The 22,854-nt window shown below is 41.5% G+C and overlaps 1 protein-coding gene across 1 annotated transcript; it reads right to left on the bottom strand.

Annotated features, from left to right (window-relative positions):
- Positions 1–9,296: 9,296 nt before the first annotated feature.
- Positions 9,297–20,902, bottom strand: WNT1 (Wnt family member 1). The gene is made up of 4 exons (XM_040339630.1): positions 20,371–20,902; positions 15,239–15,498; positions 14,847–15,112; positions 9,297–10,264 (listed from the first exon to the last, which is right to left on the bottom strand). Exons 1-4 carry the CDS (start codon positions 20,469–20,471, stop codon positions 9,773–9,775), a joined length of 1,119 nt encoding a protein of 372 aa, XP_040195564.1. The 5' UTR covers positions 20,472–20,902; the 3' UTR covers positions 9,297–9,772.
- Between the last annotated feature and the right edge of the window lie 1,952 nt (positions 20,903–22,854).

Genomic DNA, 22,854 nt, shown 5'->3' with positions numbered 1-22,854 from the left:
CTCATGTACCGCAGGGGAGAGAGAGACAGTGAGCAGTGCTGAGTAGAGAGCTGCTGAAGCTAACGTAAGTAAACCAGCAGGTGATTGCCCTCTGTTCAGCGCTGCTCACTGTCTCTCCATCTGCATGATTAATGTGGACAGAGCTGGGGGGGGCGTCTGTGTAAATCTAAAGGGGTCTAGTGGTGCAGAGTGTTGCTGTGTAATGTAAAAGGGGTCTAGTGGTGCAGAGTGTTGCTGTGTAATGTAAAAGGGGTCCAGAGGTGCGGGGGGCTGTGTAATGTAAAAGGGGTCCAGAGGTGCGGGGGGCTGTGTAATGTAAAAGGGGTCCAGAAGTGCGGGGGGCTGTGTAATGTAAAAGGGGTCCAGAGGTGCGGGGGGCTGTGTAATGTAAAAGGGGTCCAGAAGTGCGGGGGGCTGTGTAATGTAAAAGGGGTCCAGAGGTGCGGGGGGCTGTGTAATGTAAAAGGGGTCCAGAGGTGCGGGGGGCTGTGTAATGTAAAAGGGGTCCAGAGGTGCAGGGCTGTGTAATGTAAAAGGGGTCCAGAGGTGCGGGGGGCTGTGTAATGTAAAAGGGGTCCAGCGTCGGCAGTAAAGCGTCGCTATTTTAGCAGCACTTTACTGAAGTTTTTGTGGCACTATGCGGCGCTGTGTGTGTGCGTGCTGTGGGGGGGGGGGGGAAGCAAAATGCACCTTCGCCTGAGTTGGCAAAAATCCTTGCACCGGCCCTGTTTACGAGCGCCGCCGAGTGACACAGCAGGTGTGACGTCCATCATAGGCGCCGCAAGTTTAGAAGATGGGAATTACAATGCCGCCCGGCGCGCTGCCGCCATGCGATATCCCCGCTCGGTTTCGGAGGCTCTCCAGTGTCTCCACGGCTCCTGAGCCTTTCTCTGGCTCAGAAATCAGATGCGCCTACGCCGTCGTATCGTGGGCGCATATTTACGCTGCACGCATTTCCCGCTCCCATTGATTTTCTATGCACATATGCAAATGAGGGAGATACGCCGATTCACGAACGTAGTTGCGCCCAGCGCATAATATACGCGGTTTGCATAAGTCGTACGTCTGGGGTAAAGTTATTCCCCATATAGGAGGCACAACTCATGCAAAGGTTCGTTTACTTTGTACGTGAATGTGACTAGGTTACGTTCACGTCGTAGGCAGTGATTCGACGTATCTTAGGCAGTTGTTTCAACGTGATTCTGAGCATGCGCACTGGGATGCGGCCACGGGACGGCGCATGCACCGTTCATTTAAAAGTACTTTTATGGCGCTTGGCCCATCATTTGCATGGGGTCACGCCTCATTAGCATGGCTCACGCCCACTTCCACCTACGCTGGCTTACGCAGAGGAAACCCAGCGTATCTTTAAGAGCGAGTGGGAGCAAGTGCTTTGTGAATCCAGTGCTTGCCTCTGCGCGCTGCGCCGGCGTAGCGTAAAAGAGACACGCTATGGCGGCATAAATACATGTTTAAGGGTAGGGGAGAAGCTAGTAGAATGTTTTTTTATCTTAACCACTTAACTATCATTTTTTTTTACAGAATTTTCAGTCTTTTTTCTCTTATAGCGCAAAAAATAAAAAACCCAACGGTGATTAAATACCACCAAAAGAAAGCTCTATTTGTGTGAAAAAAAGGACAAAAATTTCATTTGGGTACAATGTTGTATGACTGAATAATTGTCATTCAAATTGTGAGAGCACCGAAAACTGAAAATTTGGTTTGGTTATTAAGGAGGTTTAAGTGCCCAGTGGTCAAGTGGTTAACAAACTTTGTAGCAGATTCCTAGCTTTTGTTATTCTGAAGAAATCCCAGTGTGATTGTCAGTGGTAAGTGAATCGAATGGGAGTGGTTTCATAATTATCAATCAACTGTTGCACTTGCAGGGCTCTAATTTTGTTGCAGGGGATGCCTGAAATCTGACTTGTATCTTAGTACAGACTTCTGTGAAAATCAGTGAGCCAATCACACAAGCAGGAAATTATGTTTCTAGGGGGCATTCTGTACAGAATGCCTTCAGGTAGCCATATTGCATTTTACAGAAAATACCAGTGCTGCAGATTGAAAAGCAAAGATAATTTGCTGACCAGGACTTTGCTGGAACTTTTTGTTTACAAGTTTAAATCCTGTGGGAGTCTCTCCCTGGAAGTGGTGCAAATACCTGTATTATACAGGTATTTGCACCCCCCTCCCCCTGAATGGTGCCAAATGTGACACCGGAGGGTTCTGAAATGCAGAAGTTACATTTTTGGGTGGAACACCGCTTTAAATACCATCTTTACCTACAGTAATCTCACACAGTTATCTAAATACTATATTTTCTGCTACAATGTTTCCTAATATAACAATAGGTAGATACCGTAGCAGGGTTTAGATTGCTTTGCCCCAAGAGGAGTGATACTCCATAGCTGGGGAGTGGGGAAGATCTCATGGTAGGTCTTCTCAAAGCCAGGTGATTCTACCCACCAGCATCAATCTACAGCCAAAATATCAGTGATGGGTGGCCTGATTCTTTAACACAATTATAGGATTACATGTTTAACCATGCCCACCTTTTTTTTCCTTTACCCATATATTATTTAAATGTGTGTGTGTCACAGCGTGTACCAGGCAGTCCTGATTGACCTCAGACTGAGGTTACTATGGTAAGAAAGAAGTCAAGACCTCACCCTCCTTGCCCCCACCTTCCTCGCTTACACATAACCGATCTTTGCAAATTAAAAGCAGAGCTTGGGAAAAACTGAAGCATCTCTCCTATGTGAAGTGTGTTTGTGGGTATGTTGGGATATTCCCAGAAACCACAGCTTGTGTGCGATGGTGGAGAATGTCCATCTGCCCGTGAGGCCTGTGGAAGGTGCACAGGGAGGTAGGGACCAGGCTGCGCCCAGTCTGGATGTAATTGGAAGCAGGTGGAAAACATGCTGAAATCTTCAGCTTTTATTTTGGGACTGAGATCTCTGTGGGCCTCCCTCATTAAAAGCATCAGTCTCTCCCTTCATGTGCTCCCTTTCGTAGTTAGACCACGACTGGACTGAAATAGATTATTCCTTCTTGGGTCGGGGAACATGGCATAAGCTGATCACAAGGTGCTGACCCGAGACAGTCTAGGAAACGAATATACTAAGGCTGTGTGCAACAGTGTTCTAATTTAACATTTTATTAGTGTAACTACAACAATTATAGTGCTGTGGATGCCATGCAGGGACCCTACAGCTTTATTTGGCCAGTCACTTCACCCCTCTCCTGCTGCTTTCAGCACCATAGCTGTGGACAGCTCCCTATTGAGACCTCACATGTCTCCTCATCCTGAATTCCAGGGAGACGCAGACCACATAGCACAGTGGTGCAGGCAGATGGCTTACAAGACCGCATATGGCAAAAGCACACTGTGCAGCCCTGTATCCCACAATTATCTTCAGAGGAAACTAACTCTTTTAACATGATTTGATGCTCAAATCTAATGGTTTCCTGCCACACATTCTATAAACCAGCTACGTGGTATGGCTGAAGTTTGGCGGACAAACGATGCACATAAAAAGTAGTCACAATAAATATTTTATTTACAAAAACACTGTAACATTATTTACAAGTAACAGTGGAAAAAGACTACGCCAAAATATAAATCTCATGTCCTAAAAAATATTTGGATAATATATACAATAAGCAAATAAAGGCATACATTTTTATGTTTTAGGATGAGGCAGTGTAGGAAGCAGCTGGGTGAGAATGCAGGCACAGCTTTACCTATTGGTGTGCCTGAGCAGTATAATACAGTAGACAGATACAGTAGTAGACACAAAAGGAACAGAAGCATGTTGGTCAGCTAGGTACATGAAAATCTCAACCGGTGTTGTTTTCCTGCATTTGATGAGCATTTGGAAAGCATGGCAAAAGCAGGTCGACACAATGCCATTGACTTTAATTGAGCAGCACACATGGGAGTTCGGAGATTGCATTTTACTTTTTTTGTGTTGCACTGCATTTTATTGGAACGCATTGGGGTTGATTTACTAAAACTGGAGAGTGCAAAATCTATTGCAGCTCTGCATGAAATCCAATCAGCTCCTTTTTTTTTTTTTTATGTCAAAGCCTACTTGAACAAGAGGAACTTCGAAGCTGATTGGCTACAATGCACAGTTGCACCAGATGTTGCCCTCTCCAGTTTTATTAAATCAACCCCAGTGTGTATTATTAGGCTTGGTTCACACCGCCACGACTTGGGATCCAACTTGTGATACCCCAAGTGGCATTATTAATCCCATGTTAATCAATGAGAACTGTCTTAATTAGCACTACCAAGGTCACTCTGACATTAGAAAAGGTTCCTGTACTACTTCATGGTGACTTCTATTTTATACCTCTATTAAATTAGTACAGGCATACTCCACTTTTAAGTACACAATGGGGTTTATTTACTAAAGCTGGAAAGTGCAAAATCAGGCTCACTTCTGTATAGAAACCAATGAGCTTCTAACCCCAACTTGTTCAATTAAACTTTGGTAATAAAACCTGGAAGCTCATTGGTTTCTATGCAGAAGTGAGCCTAATTTTGCACTTTCCAGCTTTAGTAAATAAATACCATTATGTACTTAAAAGTGGGGTATGCCTGTACTCAAGTCGCCTGGCAAAGTCGTGTGACTTTCAGGTCGCGGCAGTGTGAACTGGGCCTTAAGGTAGGCAACTGCAGGCAAAGAAGGTCAAACAGTCTTTTCAGGCAAAGTCCTGCATTTTCAATTCAAACACAGCTGCATTTGTTTGAATGGAAAACACAGAGTTTGACTAGATATAAACCTTAACCATGTTTAAATACATGTGAACCCATGAACCATGTTTGTTTGCATGTAGAACATCTAGAAAACCTGATGTGCAATCAACAGGATTTTACTGTAACTTCTAGCAACCAATCATCAATCACCTTTATTAAATGTACACTAAGAGGCATATTTATAAAGCAGTTTATCTGCCATTCACCAAACATTTACTTAAAGCAGAGTTCCAGCCTGGGGAAACAGGTCCCAGAAGGCAGCTGGGGGAAGGAGAAGGACTGGATGTAACCACGAAAGTGAGTTACCTGCGGTGACATACGACGGAAGACCTGAAGAAAAAATCCCAAAAAAGTACTAAAAAAAAAAAATATCCAAAAACAGGGGGGTCAATTATTTGAGACAGAGTTCTCTTTTTGCCTGGAACTCCACTTTAAGGTGAATCTACCTGGTGAATGTCTTTTAAATGACAGTTATCCATTCACCCCCAGTAAGTGTTTGGTGAAAGTCACCTTGACTGCTTTAGAAATACATATGCCTCTATTGATCCTTGCTAGTTTAGTATTGTTTTTTCACCACTCACATTTGCAAAAGTGTCCTGGCATAGCAGTTACTTTAGGACCACTACTCCACAATCTGCAGTCTCCTGTGGGATCAATAACATTAAAAGCATATCTGTAAAAAATATATTTACAATTTATTGTTGAATAGTGACGAGAAAGTAAAATATGTATTTAGCAGCTCACACCTTATATATAAATTAAAAGGGGACTTGTAGATTTAAAAATGTGCGTGTAATAAGGAAGGTTTATGGACATCACATTTTACTATCACTAAATGCAGAGGTGTAACTAAAAGCCACAACGCCATGGGCCACCTAATATCCTGGGGAAAAAAAGCCTGTTTAACCCTGAAGATAATGCTATTTTGACATTTGGGTAAAAATTCATCTTTGCATAAGTCAACTAATAGGAGAAAGGAATAGGGCCAAGGTAAGCAGAAATTCTGCTTTATTACAGGCACAATGAGTGAGTGAGTATATAGCTGGTAGATAAGGCCTTGGGTGAGGCCCCTGGCCTCATGGTCAAAGGAGAAGCTGCTGTCTTTGCTCACCCTTTTTGTTATGTCCCATATAAAAGGTTAACAGTATACCAAACACATTTAGAATAAGTGCTTACTAAAAACCGTATAGAGAGATCTGCAGTACAAAACGTTATTAAATAATTACATAATAAAGCATATTATCATTGAACTTTATAGTAAAAGGGAAAAGCTTGTTTATGAATATACTTGTTTTAGGTCCTCTGTATTATGACCTAACCAAAAGTTTTAATTGGCATCTTGTTTCATAATTTTATTGAAAAAGTGTATTTTGTAGCCTATAGAAAATTAAACCAAGATTTCAAGTCCTGAGTTGCTAATTATATAAAAAAAAAGTGTATGACTCATTTAAAAAAATGGCAGTTTTACCAGTTCTTGAATGACCTTGCCGGTGTGAATTTAGTGCTATGTTGTAACATTAATGTGGGGCATTAAAGAGATAGCACATGTTAAGGGCTCTTTTGAGAGATCGCCAGCCACAGTAGTAGTACAGCTAGCAGAGCCTTGTCTAATGCCGCGTACACACAATCATTTTTCAGCATGAAAAAAAAACGTTGTTTTTCAGCATGTCGAAAAAACAAAGTTTTCCCAACTTCATCATTAAAACGATGTTGCCTATACAACATCGTTTTTAAAAAATGATCTAGCAAAGCGCGGTGACGTACAACACGTACGACGGCACTATAAAGGGGAAGTTCCATTCGCCTTTGTGCTGCTTTAGCTGATTCCGTATTAGTAAAAGACGATTCGCGCTTTTTTGCCTGTTACAGCGTGATGAATGTGCTTACTCCATTATGAATGGTAGTTTTACCAGAACGAGCGCTCCCGTCTCATAACTTGCTTCTGAGCATGCGCAAATTTTTTACGTAGTTTTAGCCCACACACGATCATTTTTTACAACCCGAAAAACAACATCGTTTAAAACGACGTTAAAAAATGCAGCATGTTCGAATTTTTTTGTCGTTTTTCAGAATCTGAAAAATGATGTGAGGCTCACACACGATCACTTTAAATGACGTTTTTGAAAAACTATGTTTTTTTCATGCCGAAATATGATCGTGTGTACGCGGCATAAGAGGCAATACAGAACTAGAAGATATTTTATGGGATCATTGTAATGTACTGTACCTACTATAGATGAGTGGCCACACACAGATCAAAGGGGTTGATTTACTAAAGGCAAATAGACTATGCACTTTACAAAGTGCAGTTGCACTCTGCAAGAGCACTTGCTCCAGAGCTTAGTAAATAAGGTAGAGATTCACTTTGCAAAGAATAGCCAATCACATGCAAGGAAAACAATTTTTTTTGCTTGCACATGATTGGATGATCAATACATACACGTTCGATGCATACACTTAACCATCATACTTATCTACTTTCCTATGATTGGATTTTTTGCCCAGACCAATCAAAATAATTTAGATGAAAACGATCCATTTTGCTCAAAATTAATCTCTGATTTTTTTTTTTGGTAATTCATAGATTTGATCAAATGGTCAGATTCTGCGAAAGAATCAGATTTCTATGTGTAAGGCCATCATCAGTTATTTAGACTCCTTTCAAGATTCATGCATGCGATATATAACAAGGTACAGTAAATATGGTAAGTCATAATCCATTATTGTTCCCTGGTTGGCTTGCCTTTTCTACAATTCTGTCTGGTATAGCATTTGTGGAATTAGTTGTAATAATCAAATGGTACTAGGTTTATTATGCTTCTAGGAGTATCTTTAGTTATTAATTCCCAGCTGAATAGGACAGAATGTGGTGCAAATTTCACTATAAGGCCTCGTACACACAACCGAGTTTCTCGGCAAAAACCAGCAAGAAACTTGCTGGGAGATATTTGTTTGCCGAGGAAACCGGTCGTGTGTACATTTTCGTTGAGGAAACTGTCGAGAAACTCGACGAGCCAAAAAGAGAGCATGTTCTCTATTTCCTTGACGGGAATGGAGAAAATTGGCTTGTCGAGTTCCTCGACAGCCTAACAAGAAACTCGACGAGGAAAACGATGTGTTTCACCCGTCGAGTTCCTCGGTCGTGTGTACGAGGCTTAAGTCACGGAGGGTAACATGCTAGAAAAGCAGATCGCCTCAGGCATTAAAAAGAAAGCTGAAGGTTAGTGTTGCTATGAGAAACGCCACTTCTTCTGTGCTGTAGTTTTACGGAAATTATGTCAATGTGAAACTGTTATATGGGAAACTTTGCTATAAAGCCTAGCTAAATTCAGAAATATGGCTTACCATGAAAAAAAAGTGATCTTTAAAAAATCGGTGACCCTTTTCAGCTTAAAAGATGGGGTTTCTTTTACTGGTATCTGAGAGATAAACAAATTTCGATTTTTTTCTGAATTTAGCAAGCTTGTCCATAATAATTAAAAAATGTCACTTCCTACTACATATGTATTACTGCAAAGAGAAAATTAGATCTTTGCCTTTGAAATGACAAAGCTGACAAAGCAGGTTGGGTTATATGTACATTATAAATTGTGGTCTTTCAAGGAGATGGTATGCACTATCAATTTGTGTTAGAATTGCACTCACAAGAAGACGTGGCATGTGTTTTAATATGGACATCTCTAAAGAGATGACATTCCGTGACAAGTGTTAATTTCTCTTGCTTCAGAGCTGTTCAGTTGGGCCCATAGAGGGGTCTGTTTGGCCGGTTTGTCTCCGAGTGACATTTAACGCAACATCTTTGGTTATGTTCCCACCGTTTGTCCAGCTGGGAGAGTAAATAAAATGGCTTTTGTGATATCCAAAATCTAATATTATTCCCAGTAGGATGTTCTGTCCTTATGCCCTTCTTCTTGACAAATATTCATTCATGTTTTAAACTAGCAATTACGCCTACACAAACTTTGCTGGTTCTTAGTAGGCTACTCTGTAAATGAAATCACTTAGGTTTCTTTTCTCGTCTCACCACTATCCTGAAATGTGGGGAGGTCCAGGATCTCAGTCCTATGAAGTTTATTTAATTTGTTCTTCTTAGTCTTTCTTCTTTCTATAACTGGCCACAGTACTATTGATGTTGATATGTCTCCTCAACATTGGGCTCCACCACAACATTTATGCATGTACTTACGATATAAATTCATCTAATCGCCTACTTTGCAACACTGCAGTGGAGATATTGTCAAATTTCTACTTTGTTTTCAGAACAGAAATGTGAATAAAATCCACATGGCTCTGGTTTAAATTCAGCAATGGGGCCATTGTGGTCTTATTCAGTTCCTGGACTGCTTGAGCTAAATTACCTTTTAGGCCAGGGAGTTTCATGCTCCATACCCCCTGTAGGTACGACTAAGGCTGGCCTCACATTATACAATTTTCTTTAGATTTTCCAAAACCGTATAATATGAGGTCAAACCTAAACACTTTCAATTTGTATTCAATTAGGCAGGCCCTTGCACTACATAGTTGAAGGTAAATCTAAAGGAAATTATAGAAGAAAATTGTATAATGTATGGCCAGCTTTAGTCTAACAATACTGATGCTCATTTTGGCAAACAGTTTCTATGATATCATCAACTTTTACCTATTGCATTACTTGAGGTACCATGGTTTGGAATTAATAATTGCTATGTTTAGGTACTTAAGTTAAAGCAGATAAATCAGTGCAACATTATCAGTGCTAGATGAGCTAGAATGTTATAGATACAGTAACTAAGTGTATTATACAGTCCTGTGTTAAATTTGTTAAATACAGTATGAAAAATGGTTGTTCTCAGTGTAAAAAATAAGTTTGAGTGTTATTTAGCAGTCCATTGTGTCCCTGATTTGGTAGCATTTTGAGTGTCAATGTGCCAGTACTGTGTCCTGACTGGCAGATACACTTTTACTACACTAGACTTTGATGAGGGAAATCAAGCCGTCCATTTACTGCAAAGTGCATAAGTACAACTGTCACAAGCATTCGTGAACCATTTGTGTAGTAGTGCAGTTCAAGCAGGTGACGTGACAACACCAGTGAAAGGTGCAATGACAACGTTCAGTGACTTTTTCAGCTCGGCTTCTGTAACCGCGCCCGCAACAAAGAAGTTCACAGCCATCCAGACCTAGGGAGGTGCTGTTACATATTCGTCCTGTTGTACCTGGAGTTCCAGTCTTTTCACTGGCACTGCAAAAATTTGGGGACTTCTCAAAATATACAAGATCTCTAACAGAAGGCATTGCGTGAGTGGGGTTCTCCGGTTCCAGATGTGGTACATCACTACGAGAACCACCACGGTTACTGCCGTTGTTACTGTACGTCACTTTAGAAGCACCATCAAAGCGGTCTTTTAGTGCATCACCAACTGCTCGGAAGGGGGGAAGACGCATCCAACAGGTTCGTAGGGAGCAGGATCCTGACATTCCATGACACTTGCATTCCTGTCGCATCTCTGACAGTACTGTCTGGAAAAAAGAACAGGACATGTAGTTTCTTGTTTTTAAAACTCACACACTGATTTAGTAAATAATTGATTGTATCACAAATTACAAGAACATGAATGGGTTTTATAAATAATCAAATTATATATTGTGTATGAGGATTTGCCAGGGGTCACCAAAGCCTGGGCTGTTCCTTAAGCCTGCGGCCACCCACTCAGCCTCTTCACAGCTGCCCATTTAGTTCACGGCATAGCTGGGGGGCAGGGACTAGATGTCAGCTGACTGGTGAGGAATGTGAAGTGGGAGGGGCTGGAGGAGTTGCCATTAAAAGTCCCCACTACAGTTCTCAGATCAGAAGATGACCTTGATCAAGAGCACCCAAGTTGGCTGATCCCAACTCCCCGCCAGCACTGCCACTGATCCCAACTCTTCCGCCAGCACTGCCACTGATTCCCACTGATTTTTTTCTCTCTGTGACTAGCATTACTAGGACAGTAACTATGTAACTATTACACAAAGAGAGGGAAATCCTCTTTTTGGGGGACAGAGAAAGCAATAAAAAAAAGAGGCAAAAGCAGTTTTGGCTGGGGGAGCTTTTTAAAGAGGAACTTTACTCTCTCAATTAGCATTAACTATTTTTTAATCCTTATGCTGCTAGCCTTAGTAAATAGATATTAAAGTATATTATATTTACTTGTTCTAATTATTTTTTACATTGCTTCCTGGTTTCTGGCCTAGGCCAAAATGATGTCATACATCCCAGAAGGCTTCATGGGCATTTTTTTTTTCATCTGGTAGAGGGGAGATGGGGCTTTCTGAGAAAAGCACACCCTGCTGCCTGCATGCCTGACCTAAGGGCAGATGGATTCCAGAAAGTAAATGTCACATGAATCATCTGCCCTTATTAAAGATGGCTGTGCATGGAAATGGTAAGGTGGTGTATTTCAAAGTGATTTCTCAACAAAATAATGCATGGGGACATTTTGGTTTTCAGTTTGTTGTGCTCAAATACATTTACAGTAAGTTCTGCTTTAAGCTAACATAGTAGTGAAACAATCATTGAGTAAATTAGCCTTAGCTAAGGATGTTGAGAGCCTTATTTCATCACAAACAATAGTGAGCATTAAAAAAAGAAAATACTGCTGACTGACTAAACTCTCAAGAGCCACTGGCTGTGGGTGTCTACTGCCACTCTTCTTCTAATAGTGAGACATCCATCTAATACCGTGTTTCCCTGAAAATAAGCCTGGGTCTTATATCAATTATGCCAACAAAAGACACAGTAGGGCTTATTTTCGGGGTAGGTCTTACCATGTAATGTGCTGTCTTCTCTCCCCCTCTCCCTCCCTGCCTGTCAGGAATCCCAAATGTGAACCGAGTTAAAATGCTTGTACAATCCTATAATCCACTCTATTACAGTAGTATATAATGTACAATGTGTGTGTTTCTGTAATATAATTGTGCCAAATATATTTGTTATAGCGCTGATCTGCACTTCTGTAATATAGTGGATTAGAAGATTTTACAAGCATTTTTAACTAGGGCTTATTTTCGGGGTAGGGCTTATATTGCAGCCCTCCTGGAAAATAACGCTAGGTCTTATTTTCAGGGTAGGTCTTATTTTTGGGGAAACAGGGTATTTATCATACCACACCGTCTGAATTGTTTCCATTATGAATACCACCAATCTCCTTTCCCCAGCTTTTATAGTAATCCCAGGTCTCGGGGATACGCACCCACATCTTGACCTTCCTGTCAATTGGGTTATGTTTATTCAACCCTCTTTTGCCTTTGGTTTTGGTTTGTCTTTAATAAACTTTTTATCAGGTAGTGCACTAGGCCTTTGCGCCCTCTTGTTTTTATTTTGATGTTTGGTAGAAAGATTCCCTAATCTGAAAAGGGTAATACTAGTGTAGCATATTTCTGCGAATGCCAAGAATTATCACAATGATTTTCTGTAGTTCTCGGCTGATCTAACTCTCGACCTCAGCAATACCTTATCACTATGGTGTCATTATTGTGGATTAAATGTCATAGATAGTGCCTGTTCATATCTGCATGCTGCAGTGCAGCACATTTTGAAGATAGCTTAGGTGTGTTTTGAGGCCCATTGATGTTAGTCTATAAAGTTACTGGGATCTTGGTGTTTCTTTGGATCAGGAGATATGCCAACAAATATGGCTGCTAATGAGCCCTCTTGTTTACCCCCCTCCTCTTTTACTAATCTCTCCATCCCTTCTTAGCTCCATAAACTGGCAATGTGGATTTGTGGAGTTATTTGATCACACAATCACAGACTTGCTGCAGGAGGATGATCCTGCTCATACACAAGCATTTCTCTTTTCAGATATTAAGGATGAGGATAAAAGTGCACCAACCAAGAATGGTACATCAGGCATTGAGCAGCAGGGAGGCAATGATGTTGCAGCAGCTGGGGCTTATCGTAATGTGGGCTACACTGATGAGGAGGGGGTGGAAGATGAGGTGGCAGACTGTAAGTGGGTGCTACCAATTGGGAAGGAAGAAAGTTCTGAAGGATAGGGAGCACAGGGCTGGGCCATAGGCCTTGTCAGTGCGGGCCTATTTTAACACATCTGCTGTCACTGTTGTGGTCTGCAGTCTCTGTCTGCAACACATCAGCCATGATAAATGTACCAGCCATTTGGATACCACATGGATAAGAAAACAAATAATTCCATATCACATAGCTTGAAGGAAGCAGACTAAAGGCCTTCACCCCTCCCTTTCCTCATCTCCCTTCCTACCTACAGCAGCATCTTTCTCAAGACAGGTGTCTCTTACGCAGCTGCTGGAGCAGAAAATTATTCCCAAAGTCACCTTCATACCCACCATACTAATGCCAGCTGGGCAAAACTGCTAACTTTGCAGCAGCTCCTAATTCTAGCTTGTGAAATCACCCCCCTTCTAAGAAGTGTGTTACTGACAGGATCACCAGGTAATAATACAAGAAATACCTGAAGAAAAAAATGAAATGTGGCCACCACCATATGGACTAGAAAGTCGCTACATACAGTGTGACTGACTGGCCTGTCCTCCTCCTTGGCTGTGGCTGTATGTGTGACGACTGGCACTGGTCATAATGTTATGGCTGATCAGTGTATCTCCCTATAGGAAGGTACAAGTGCTGTCCATCCTGTACTCATCACTCCCACCCTCTGCAGCAGGCATGCCCAGTGTCATTACCAGGAGCTCCCTGTGTCACAGTCTATAGTATCATGACATCTCTATGGAGATTGAAGGTGGCATGGAAGTCCAGTAGCATGTCTGCACCTTGTGTAAGCCACCCGCCCCGTCCTGAAGCCCTACACACTCGGAGGCACCCCCGCGCCGAGAATGAGTGCTGCCTGCAGCCAATGCTTTCCATTTAAGAAAAGGCAGCGTCATTGCGTTACTGTGCATGAGCTGCCCGGCCGAGTGTTTATGGGCTTTCCTGAGCCCGGCCAGCTTCAGAGTGGCGCATGCACTGTTGAATGGTCGGCTCATGGCCATTTTTTTACAGACATTTATGGGCAGTCCGAAAATGGGCTTAAATTTACGGGCTGCTCGTAAATGTACGGGCGGTTGGCAACACTGCTACATATAACACTTTTTGTTCTTAGGTATAGATACACTTTAAAGGAAACATCCAATATTATTACGATAAGCCTTGCGTAGAAAAGGGTTGTGCACTCTGACCAAGGCTTTCAAAACACTGGGCTGCTACAGTTAGCATGTTGCAAATTAACAAAGCAACAGCTCATCCAAGTCAGCAATGGCACAAAGCCTCCCTATGCTAGCTCCTGTACAAATTAGATATCAGGTGCTTATGATGTGAAACTATGCCCCTTCTAATGAAAACCCACCCCTTTCTACTGCACGTCAGGCTGGAGGAACAAAATACAGCTTTACTAGATGCATCTAGGGAAAGTATATGTTGTTCCCACATGAGGAAGACCATGTAGTAGAGCAGCCTTTCTCAACCTTTTTAACAAGAACTCTTGAAATGAATTTCTGGGCCCAGGGATTCCCTGATAATAATTACATCTACAACTAATGGTACAGTAGAGTGATGGTCACTGGAGAGAATTTTCTTTATATTTGTGGTCACTGGGAAGAATTCCTCTCTTATAGATTGCTAAATAGATCATTTCTGCCAGTGGTTAATCTGAGAGGCAGAAGTTGCTCATTGCTCAAGGAACCCTTGTTGAGGCTTTGTAGGGTGTTACTTTTAGATGAGGAACTGGTTGACATAACTTCTGTTATTACCTTCTTTCATTACAATGGGAGAGCAGCTAATATTCAGCTTAGAGCTTGCCAAAACATCTACTTTGCGCCCAACCCTCTATCACATATTGCTAAGTAAAATCGAATATTACAAAGGTAAAAACAAGAAAAGATTTTATTGCATTATGGGAGATGACCTTTTTCTTGTTTGGATCTACTTAAAGCATCCTGTGGAGGTAAAATGTACATATACAGAGGATAAAATATAAATGATTACGCATGGTCCATATGTTGGTGAAGACACCATAAAAGCTGAATTTCTTCACTAAATAAAAATAAAAATAACAATGAATCTGTTCATAATAGTATGTTTTTTACTTACCATTCTGCCTGCCTGATTGTTATGTAAGTTCACCAGATATTTTAGGTCTCTCCCTCTTTCACTGGAGTCAACAAATTCTTTCCCGATGAATCTTCCAAATTCAATATTGTCACTGCAACCTCCCCAATGCCAGTCTGGCCCCCCTGGACCCCGCCGCCGGTAATCACATGAGCAGGACTCAATCGAGCCCTCAGAACAGGAACGAGCCACGGAATGAGTCACACCGGCACTGGTTATAGCAAACACAAAGGCCGTCTCCCTGCAGCCTGTGAAAAAGGAAGAGCTTTGTTACTTTTACACAAAGTGTTAACATAGTTGAAGCAAATATTTTCCAAAGTAGTTGCCATTGGTTACTACAGGATACATTTCTGAACATTTCCCGTAATTCTTACCTCGGTTAATAATCTTTCCAAACACCTGGTTTCCAGGCCCAGTGGGGCAGTTCCAACGCCGATTTCGAAACTGCCACTTACACTCTCGGATAGCACTTAGAAGCCCACGGGTGATGCTTTGGAGAATGCCTGGATTTTGACGGATAAGACGTCTCTGTCTTCGACTTAGAAGCTGAAGACTTGGATCTAGCACCAGAGGAACTGGGCCAATGTCTGACCCAGGAAGCACATTTCCAGAGGAGGCCACATTTACTATACCCCTGTGAAAGGAAAACAAAATCAGAGTTAGCCATATGTGCCATCAACATTTAATACATCATTGCAGCTGTCATGTAAAGAGTCAGACAGCATTGAAATATCTTTAATACCCTGTCAAATATATCCTTATGTGGGCAATAATGGCCATATTGCAACATTACACCTGTAAAAAATTACTTTATGAAAATAGTAATGTTCATGATGTATAATGCCCTGTACACACGATCGGTCAATCCGATGAGAACGGTCTGATGGATTTTTCCATCAGTTAACCGATGAAGCTGACTGATGGTCAGTCGTGCCTACACACCATCAGTTAAAAAAATGATCGTGTCAGAACGCGGTGATGTAAAACACAACGACGTGCTGAAAAAAAACAAGTTCAATGCTTCCAATCATGCGTTGACTTGATTCTGAGCATGCGTGGATTTTTAACCGATGGACGTGCCTACAAACGATAGTTTTTTTTCAATCGGTTATGTATCCATCGGTTAATTTTAAAACAAGTTTCACATTTTTTAACAGATGGATGAATAACCGATGGGGCCCACACACGATCGGTTTGGTCTGATGAAAACAGTCCATCAGACCGTTCTCATCGGATTGACCGATCGTGTGTATGCGGCATTACTCATTGTAAAGTTGTACTGAGGAAGCAGGTAGACTGCCATTTCTGATCTATCCTTTTGAGAATACTGATCCCTTGGCTGCCATGCTGATCCAATGGCTTCAGTACTTTCTTAGTTGCTGACCTAAAACAAGAATTCAGATTAGCAGTTCCGATATCTCTCTAACTTTTCTGATCTGCATACTTGTCCTGGCCAGAAACAGCCAGGCAAGTTATATTTTTAAAAGGAGGTCATTGATGGCAGCTTCCATATTCCTCTCAGTACAATTTTCCTTCATGAATTTAAATGGTCAGCTATAGCAAAATACATGAAAACTTAAGGAATTTATTTTAGTTCTAGGTTGAAACTAGTTCATTCCAAGGCATAATGTATCGTACAATAAAAAATATCATTAGAAGTCACTTTAGAGTTTTATGAGCTGCTGATTTAGACCTTTATATGGCCTTGGAACTGCATTGTGACTTCTATATAGTATAGCAAACATTCCAATACAAACATTATTAGCAGTAAGAATATTTTTTTTTTTTTTTTTTTTTTTTTTTTTTTTTGAAAAGCCTATGGCGTGTGAACACACCCAAAAAACTCCACCCGGTGCAGAAAAAATGTGCACACACATAAAGAGTGTTCACAAAAACGTGCAGACGGGTGCAACGTCAAGTGGTCCTCCTGTGAAGAGGGACCCATAACCCTGATCCCCCGGGGCGTTAGGCTCCAGACGGGGACTGAGGTACTGTGGTCCGAGCAACCGAAGCCGACACGGACCCAACTTCCTCGGAGGGACTGCCGAAACAGAACCCTCCCAGTACTAGGTGGGGCTCCCCCGAAGGGAGACCCCATGAGAGCAGGCGAACTAAGCCAGAAGGCCATGTCCACCCACTCCCAAGACGTTCAGGGCTGGCCCGAGGACCCGCACCCTACTAATCACACAGTGAGACAAAACGTGCACAACAAAAAAAGACAAAAAAGTGACAAACACAGGCTTAAATAAAATAAAGTGGGGGAAGGGATAGTGGAGAGGAGAGTGAAAGAAGTGGCCATTGTGGTGAAACAATGACCAGGCCCTCCGGCCAGGAATAAAAAAATTCCTCCGGTCCTAGCCAAAAGGCCCGGCCCAGGAGGCAGGTGCTAAAAAAAGCGTGTATCTGGTGCAGTGACCGTGGTATCCTTCAATCAATGTGTCCCTCACACACAGTGATCTTCAGATACCCCTGGACTGCCACTCCAGGGGCACATGCACCATAGGCTTTTCGTTCCATATCCGACCCCCCGACTGGCCAGTGCAGCCCTCCACCCCCGTCAGCTAGAGAGCCCTTCAAGGTTTTCTTGGGGAGAACTGCCGCTCCAGTTAGCAGCCTCCACCAATACTAGCCCCTCCAGACCCTCCGTCAACCCAGCGGATTTGCATGGCTCTGCCCTGTCCTACCACAGGGCATTACCAGCTCCTCCAACCGGATCGCCGACAGAGATAGCACTTACACCAGCCAGCCAGAAGGCCAGACTAGAACTCGGCAAAAAGACCAAGACCAAGCACAGCACCCATCCTCACCAGGAGCACCCTTCCAGATGGCTCAGACTCAACCATTAGCAGTAAGAATATATACCACTGAATTACAGTACATGCATACCATATAGGAACATTTCTAAATTCTTAGTGTAATAAGTGCTATAGATAATTATCACAGTTATAGTTGGACAGTCATACTCTGTAATCACTAAGCTATTAAATATATCACCTCTGCTATGTTTATTCTATGGAAACCACAAGCCTTCTCCTATGTGCGCATGGACGTGTAAGTTGGAGTGTTATGTTACTATGGTTGTGGTTAGATATATATCATTGATGGGGCTTGTAAGGGAAGTGGCGATCATGGTTTCATATAACTAACCATACGACTATTTTGAAGCAGATCACGTGAAACCAGTTTAAATCTAAAAATGTTAAAGCTGATAAAAATGTACTTGACTGGCTGATACTGTAAGGAATAAAGTAGGATGAAAATACATCAAATATGTTACTATACTTTAATACTTCACTAACTCTTTAATCTAAGTGTTTAATAAAGATCAATACATGTCATATAGGTTAGGCTTTGTTTTAATGTAAAATAAAAATATAATGGTGGATATGCTGTAATGATAACTATATGATGATGGTTTCTTTAATCAAATAGTAAACACAGAGTCCATATAAGTATTGTCTAATCGGCCTAGAACTCTGTTGTGTACATTTTACATTGGTTCCTTGCTATACTGTCATAGGCCATGCACAGTTTAGAAATAAAAATTATAAAAGAGATGTAAATGAAATAATTTGCTTTGTTTATCTATAATGCAATTGTCAAATGAGAATATATTTTAATGGACATTCAAATGCCAGTTATCATTTAGTGAGATTTCCCAGACTTTATATCTTTATGTACGCTGTAATTGAATTTCTGCAAAGTACACCTACAAAATACCCATATTTGATGATGGTAAAGAGCACTGTAATTGTAGTATTGCATCTCAGATACAGCAACTGCATACTGGAAATGTGTCCTGTAATGATGGCATAATGTAATATTGCTCCTCAGGTATGTTGACAATGAATAATATAGCACAGAGGTACTCAACCTGTATCTACCTTTGTCCCAAGTATAAAGAAAAAAAATGTTTTTTGGAGCTTCAAGTGTTGCTCAGAAAAACTCTGTTGAATGAAAATTATGTTTAAGAATTTTTGAAAAACAAAAAGTAATTTGATGTCCCAATTAAGGTTTCAGCCCAAAGTTTAGGGACCTAGGCTAATGTGTTGTTCACTGTTAATTTAAATAGGCAGACACTAGAATCAATGAAAGGAGATGCACTGTCATGTTAAGTGTATTCAAGCTGCAACATCATAATGAATGCAGGTTAAATGCAGTGTTAGATGTGACCTATGAATGTACGCAAAGGGGCACTGTATTACTGAATGTAGATGTGATGCACTCATTGTAGGTAATATTGACATCAGGAAATGTTATTGAAAGAAGAGGTTCAATGTACTTGGTAATAAATGTCGATAAGTATTCCATATTAAGCAGGATCAACAATGCTGGAAAATGTTAAAAATAAAAGGCAATATTTATTAGATCAGTTTACACCAATTTGGTGGACTATGGGCCAAATATCATTAGGTTTATTCAGCAAACAAGTGCAAAGAGCAAAAGCGATGTATACAGTGCAGTAGACCGTGGCAATCAGTCAGGTTTTAGATCACTTACAATCAGCTTACTGAAAGCAGAAATCTGATTGGTTGATAAAAAGTAAATACAAAAGGAAATCTGATTGGTTGATAAGCTTTACTGAATTTCACGCATTGCTCTGTAGCTTTTATGCCTATAGTGTTTTAACAGTGTTTACTGTATGTAATTTTGTAAATTTAGGTGTATAGTAAATGTAGATTAAACGTAGAATAGTTGATGTAATGTAAGAATGTAGAATGTAATACTAATAATAATAATACAGAATGTGGTTAATATGGTGCAGTGTTGTAGGATACAGTAGCAAAAGCTTTATAAGCTGGGCATATTCATTGCATGTACTGTGTAACTAGAGATAACACACACAACGGAAATAATCTGAACTAATATACTGAATGACGATTTCTGCCCTGTTTTTATGAATGCAACTGAAATTTGATGGTAGGCTGAAATTGATATGAAATGATGTGCAATGATAGGCAAGACCAAAGACCATTATTCTGTTGTCAATATGATAAATGATTTGCACAGTATATGACAGCAAAGCAGACAAAGCACAATTAGGCTGAAATATATTGAAAATGGAGCAACAAAAAATGGCACCTGGTGAAACTTCTCAGATGTTAGTTTGTAAACTTCTAACTAACATTAAAAAATGTTATATATTAATTGATGGTTAATTATCCATACGTACATATAAGGTATGTTACATAGAGCATTTTAAACATTAAAATGGTTACTTGCAAATGATTTTTTTTTTTAAGATAACTAATAGATATCATAAATAAATTAATAAATTAAGTTATTTATTTTCGAAGAGCATACAATTACATTTTTGCTGATCTTCATGCTTAAAGAATGTTGTCGCTTGGCATGTAAAACGCAAATCCTAAACATATACATTTTTGCGTACAATTGCTATACTGAACATTCTGACACGCATACACTACAGTTGCTACTATACTATCACTATAAAATGAAACACATTACATTTGACAGCTTTGCCAGATGGACAGGTATCACTCACCACCACTTGCCACTGTTATTCACAGCCATCGTATTGGAAAACGAGGAAAAAGCCAGAACCCACAGAGTCTTAAGGCTGACCAGGAAAGTAAGGATCCTCATGTCTTCAGGGAAGGTGCAAGGTTCCTGGCGTAGGATGGATGCAAATCACTGGTGTTGGCCACTACTCATGTCACATCCACCTGTGAATGGCTGTCAATGTGCACTAAATGCAGACAGCTGAGGGTCAGCAGACACGTGAAATATTTATCTCTCAATTGCCAAAGAAGCACTGCTGTTGTTGCTACTTCTTAATACTGGATTGTTAGGGATGAGTCCTCCGGGATGCAGCGATACACAAGAAGATGTAGTGAAAGTTGGAGACAAGATCCCAGGCAGCACTGAATAAGTAGACCTCAGCTTATACTAACAATGAGGACCTGGGGACATATTCTGCCCCTACTGAGTGGGTGACACAGCGGTCAGGAGCTGTCTTTCCATCAGAGAAGGCCAAAGAGAAAGAAGGTGGAGAGAGAGATTAATACCCTTAATGGCCATAGAGACCAGCTCAGTCATTGTACAATTCCTCCCCAATCCTTCTCTGCATGACAGCCACTAAATCCAACGCAGAGGGGGCAATCCTCCCACCCCCACATCTTCAGATTTTTACTTCTGCAACTATGTTGAAAAAAAAAAATCAGAGCCAGAGGGAGCTTTTTGTGTTCTTCCAATAACTCAACAATAAGGTCTAATGTATGTTCTCATATGGATTGACAAAGTGCGATAGCCTTCTAAAGCCCTGAGAGCCTGGCCACGGGATGCGGAGAGCAGAGCACGGTCTAGGGTGCCTTCTGTGTGGATGTTTATTGACAGACACCAGGTTCTGTCCAGTGTGTGCAGTGAGCAGGTCTTATTATTTGTCCAGATCCCACACAGTCTTTTCTCGCCTCTCCCCTTCCTGGAATATCCTATCACACTGACATTAGAGGCTGCTGTACCATGAGGCTACTCTGGGAGCTCAGCATCTCTGAGGTTTTCTCTAGTGGCTTTTTCCCTTTGGATTTTTTTTTTTTAAACTTTCACTTTTTTGGCAGCTGCTCCGCAAACGTCATTCTGGTTTATGCTGCTGTTACCAATGTGCTGTGTCCGCTTTTTACCCAGACTGTTACTTTGCCATCTTGTGCACGGACTTCATGTAATTCTAAATTCCACTTACCACCATTAAATGCGTTCATATATTACACATGTATTTTTAGACTTGCTTGTGAAGTTCAGGTGGAAAATAACTTAAGATCAGGGAAAGCTACGTATTAACAGAATAAAAATGATGTTTTTCTGTTTGCTTAACCCACTTTTCAAAATAACTCACTAAAGGCTCAATTCACTAGGTTCTAACTCATTTGCTATTTGCTAGAACTGGCCTTATTTTTAGCCATGTGACAATTATTTGCAGCTCTCATTAGCCATCATTGCTGAAAATAATAATTGTTATGGCAAAAAATATGTTATAGCCAAAGGCATGTGCACAGGGTGTGCCAGGTGTGCCTGGGCACACCCTAATCCCCCTGTGCGGTGCTGCCGATTAATCCTGCTTCCTGGTGCCCCCTTTCTCCTCCCCTTCAGTGCTGACAGCTTCCCTCAGCCTCTCTCCCGTCTGCTGCTGCAGGGGATGATTCAGGATGAATGAATGAATGAACACAGTGGATGATCTGTACCAATCGCTCCTGTGTTTATTCTTTTTTTTATCAAACCATCTTTTTATTCATTTTATATACAGACAATCAAAAAGAAACACAACAGAAAAAACAACAAAACGACATACAACCCCAACCCATATTGAGAGGGAAAAAAATGATAAAATAAAATAAATAAAAAAAATCCACATCCTTGGCACCCATGCTGCACCCCCCCCCCCCCCACTCTAACTGAGGACGCAATATATCTTTTTTTTTTTTTTTTTTTAAGTGTATTTTGTGCGTGAACTCGAGAGAGGAGCCGGACTTGGGAGTAGGCAGGCCTCCCCCAGAGGCAGTCTGCCACCTTTCTCCATGCCCCGGGTGGCAATGGCAGGTGTGTGAGGGGGTCCTCCCACAAAGCCCGCCCTACCTGCTCCGCTTTGAAGCCCAACGGGGCAGAGGGACTCCCTATAAGGGAGTGAGAGGATTAGCCCGCTCAACCAGCCCCGTTAGTCCTTCGCCTCTCTTTTTAGAGACCGCGTGGTCAAAGTGCGTGATGTTAACCCAATTTCGAGTGCGTGTAAGTGTGGTGGTTTTTGTGGGAGGGGGGTGGGCTTACTAAGCGCAGGCTTACCTCGCATAGCACACCCACCGGGAGCCGGGCTGAGACCACCAAACTCAATTCACATGTAGCCGAGACCGGGATCCGAACCCCTAGCTGCAGAGGTGAATGGCTTGTCAGCGCAGTGCCAATCGCATTGAGCCACCGCAGCTCCACTGGGGACGCAATATATCTTGCGAAATGCGTAGAGGCTGCTGACATCTACGGA

This window comes from Rana temporaria, chromosome 2 (genome assembly GCF_905171775.1).
Source record: "Rana temporaria chromosome 2, aRanTem1.1, whole genome shotgun sequence".
NCBI classification, from domain to species: Eukaryota; Metazoa; Chordata; class Amphibia; order Anura; family Ranidae; genus Rana; species Rana temporaria.
This window is presented reverse-complemented; position numbering and strand designations above follow the sequence as displayed.

Coding starts and splice junctions, on each gene's coding strand:
- WNT1 (XM_040339630.1), bottom strand. CDS start 20,471: ATGAGGATCCTTACTTTCCTGGTCAGCCTTAAGACTCTGTGGGTTCTG. Junction 15,499..20,370: donor AATAACAGTGGCAAGTGGTG/GTGAGTGATACC, acceptor TTCCTTTCACAG/GGGTATAGTAAATGTGGCCT. Junction 15,113..15,238: donor TGGAAAGATTATTAACCGAG/GTAAGAATTACG, acceptor CCTTTTTCACAG/GCTGCAGGGAGACGGCCTTT.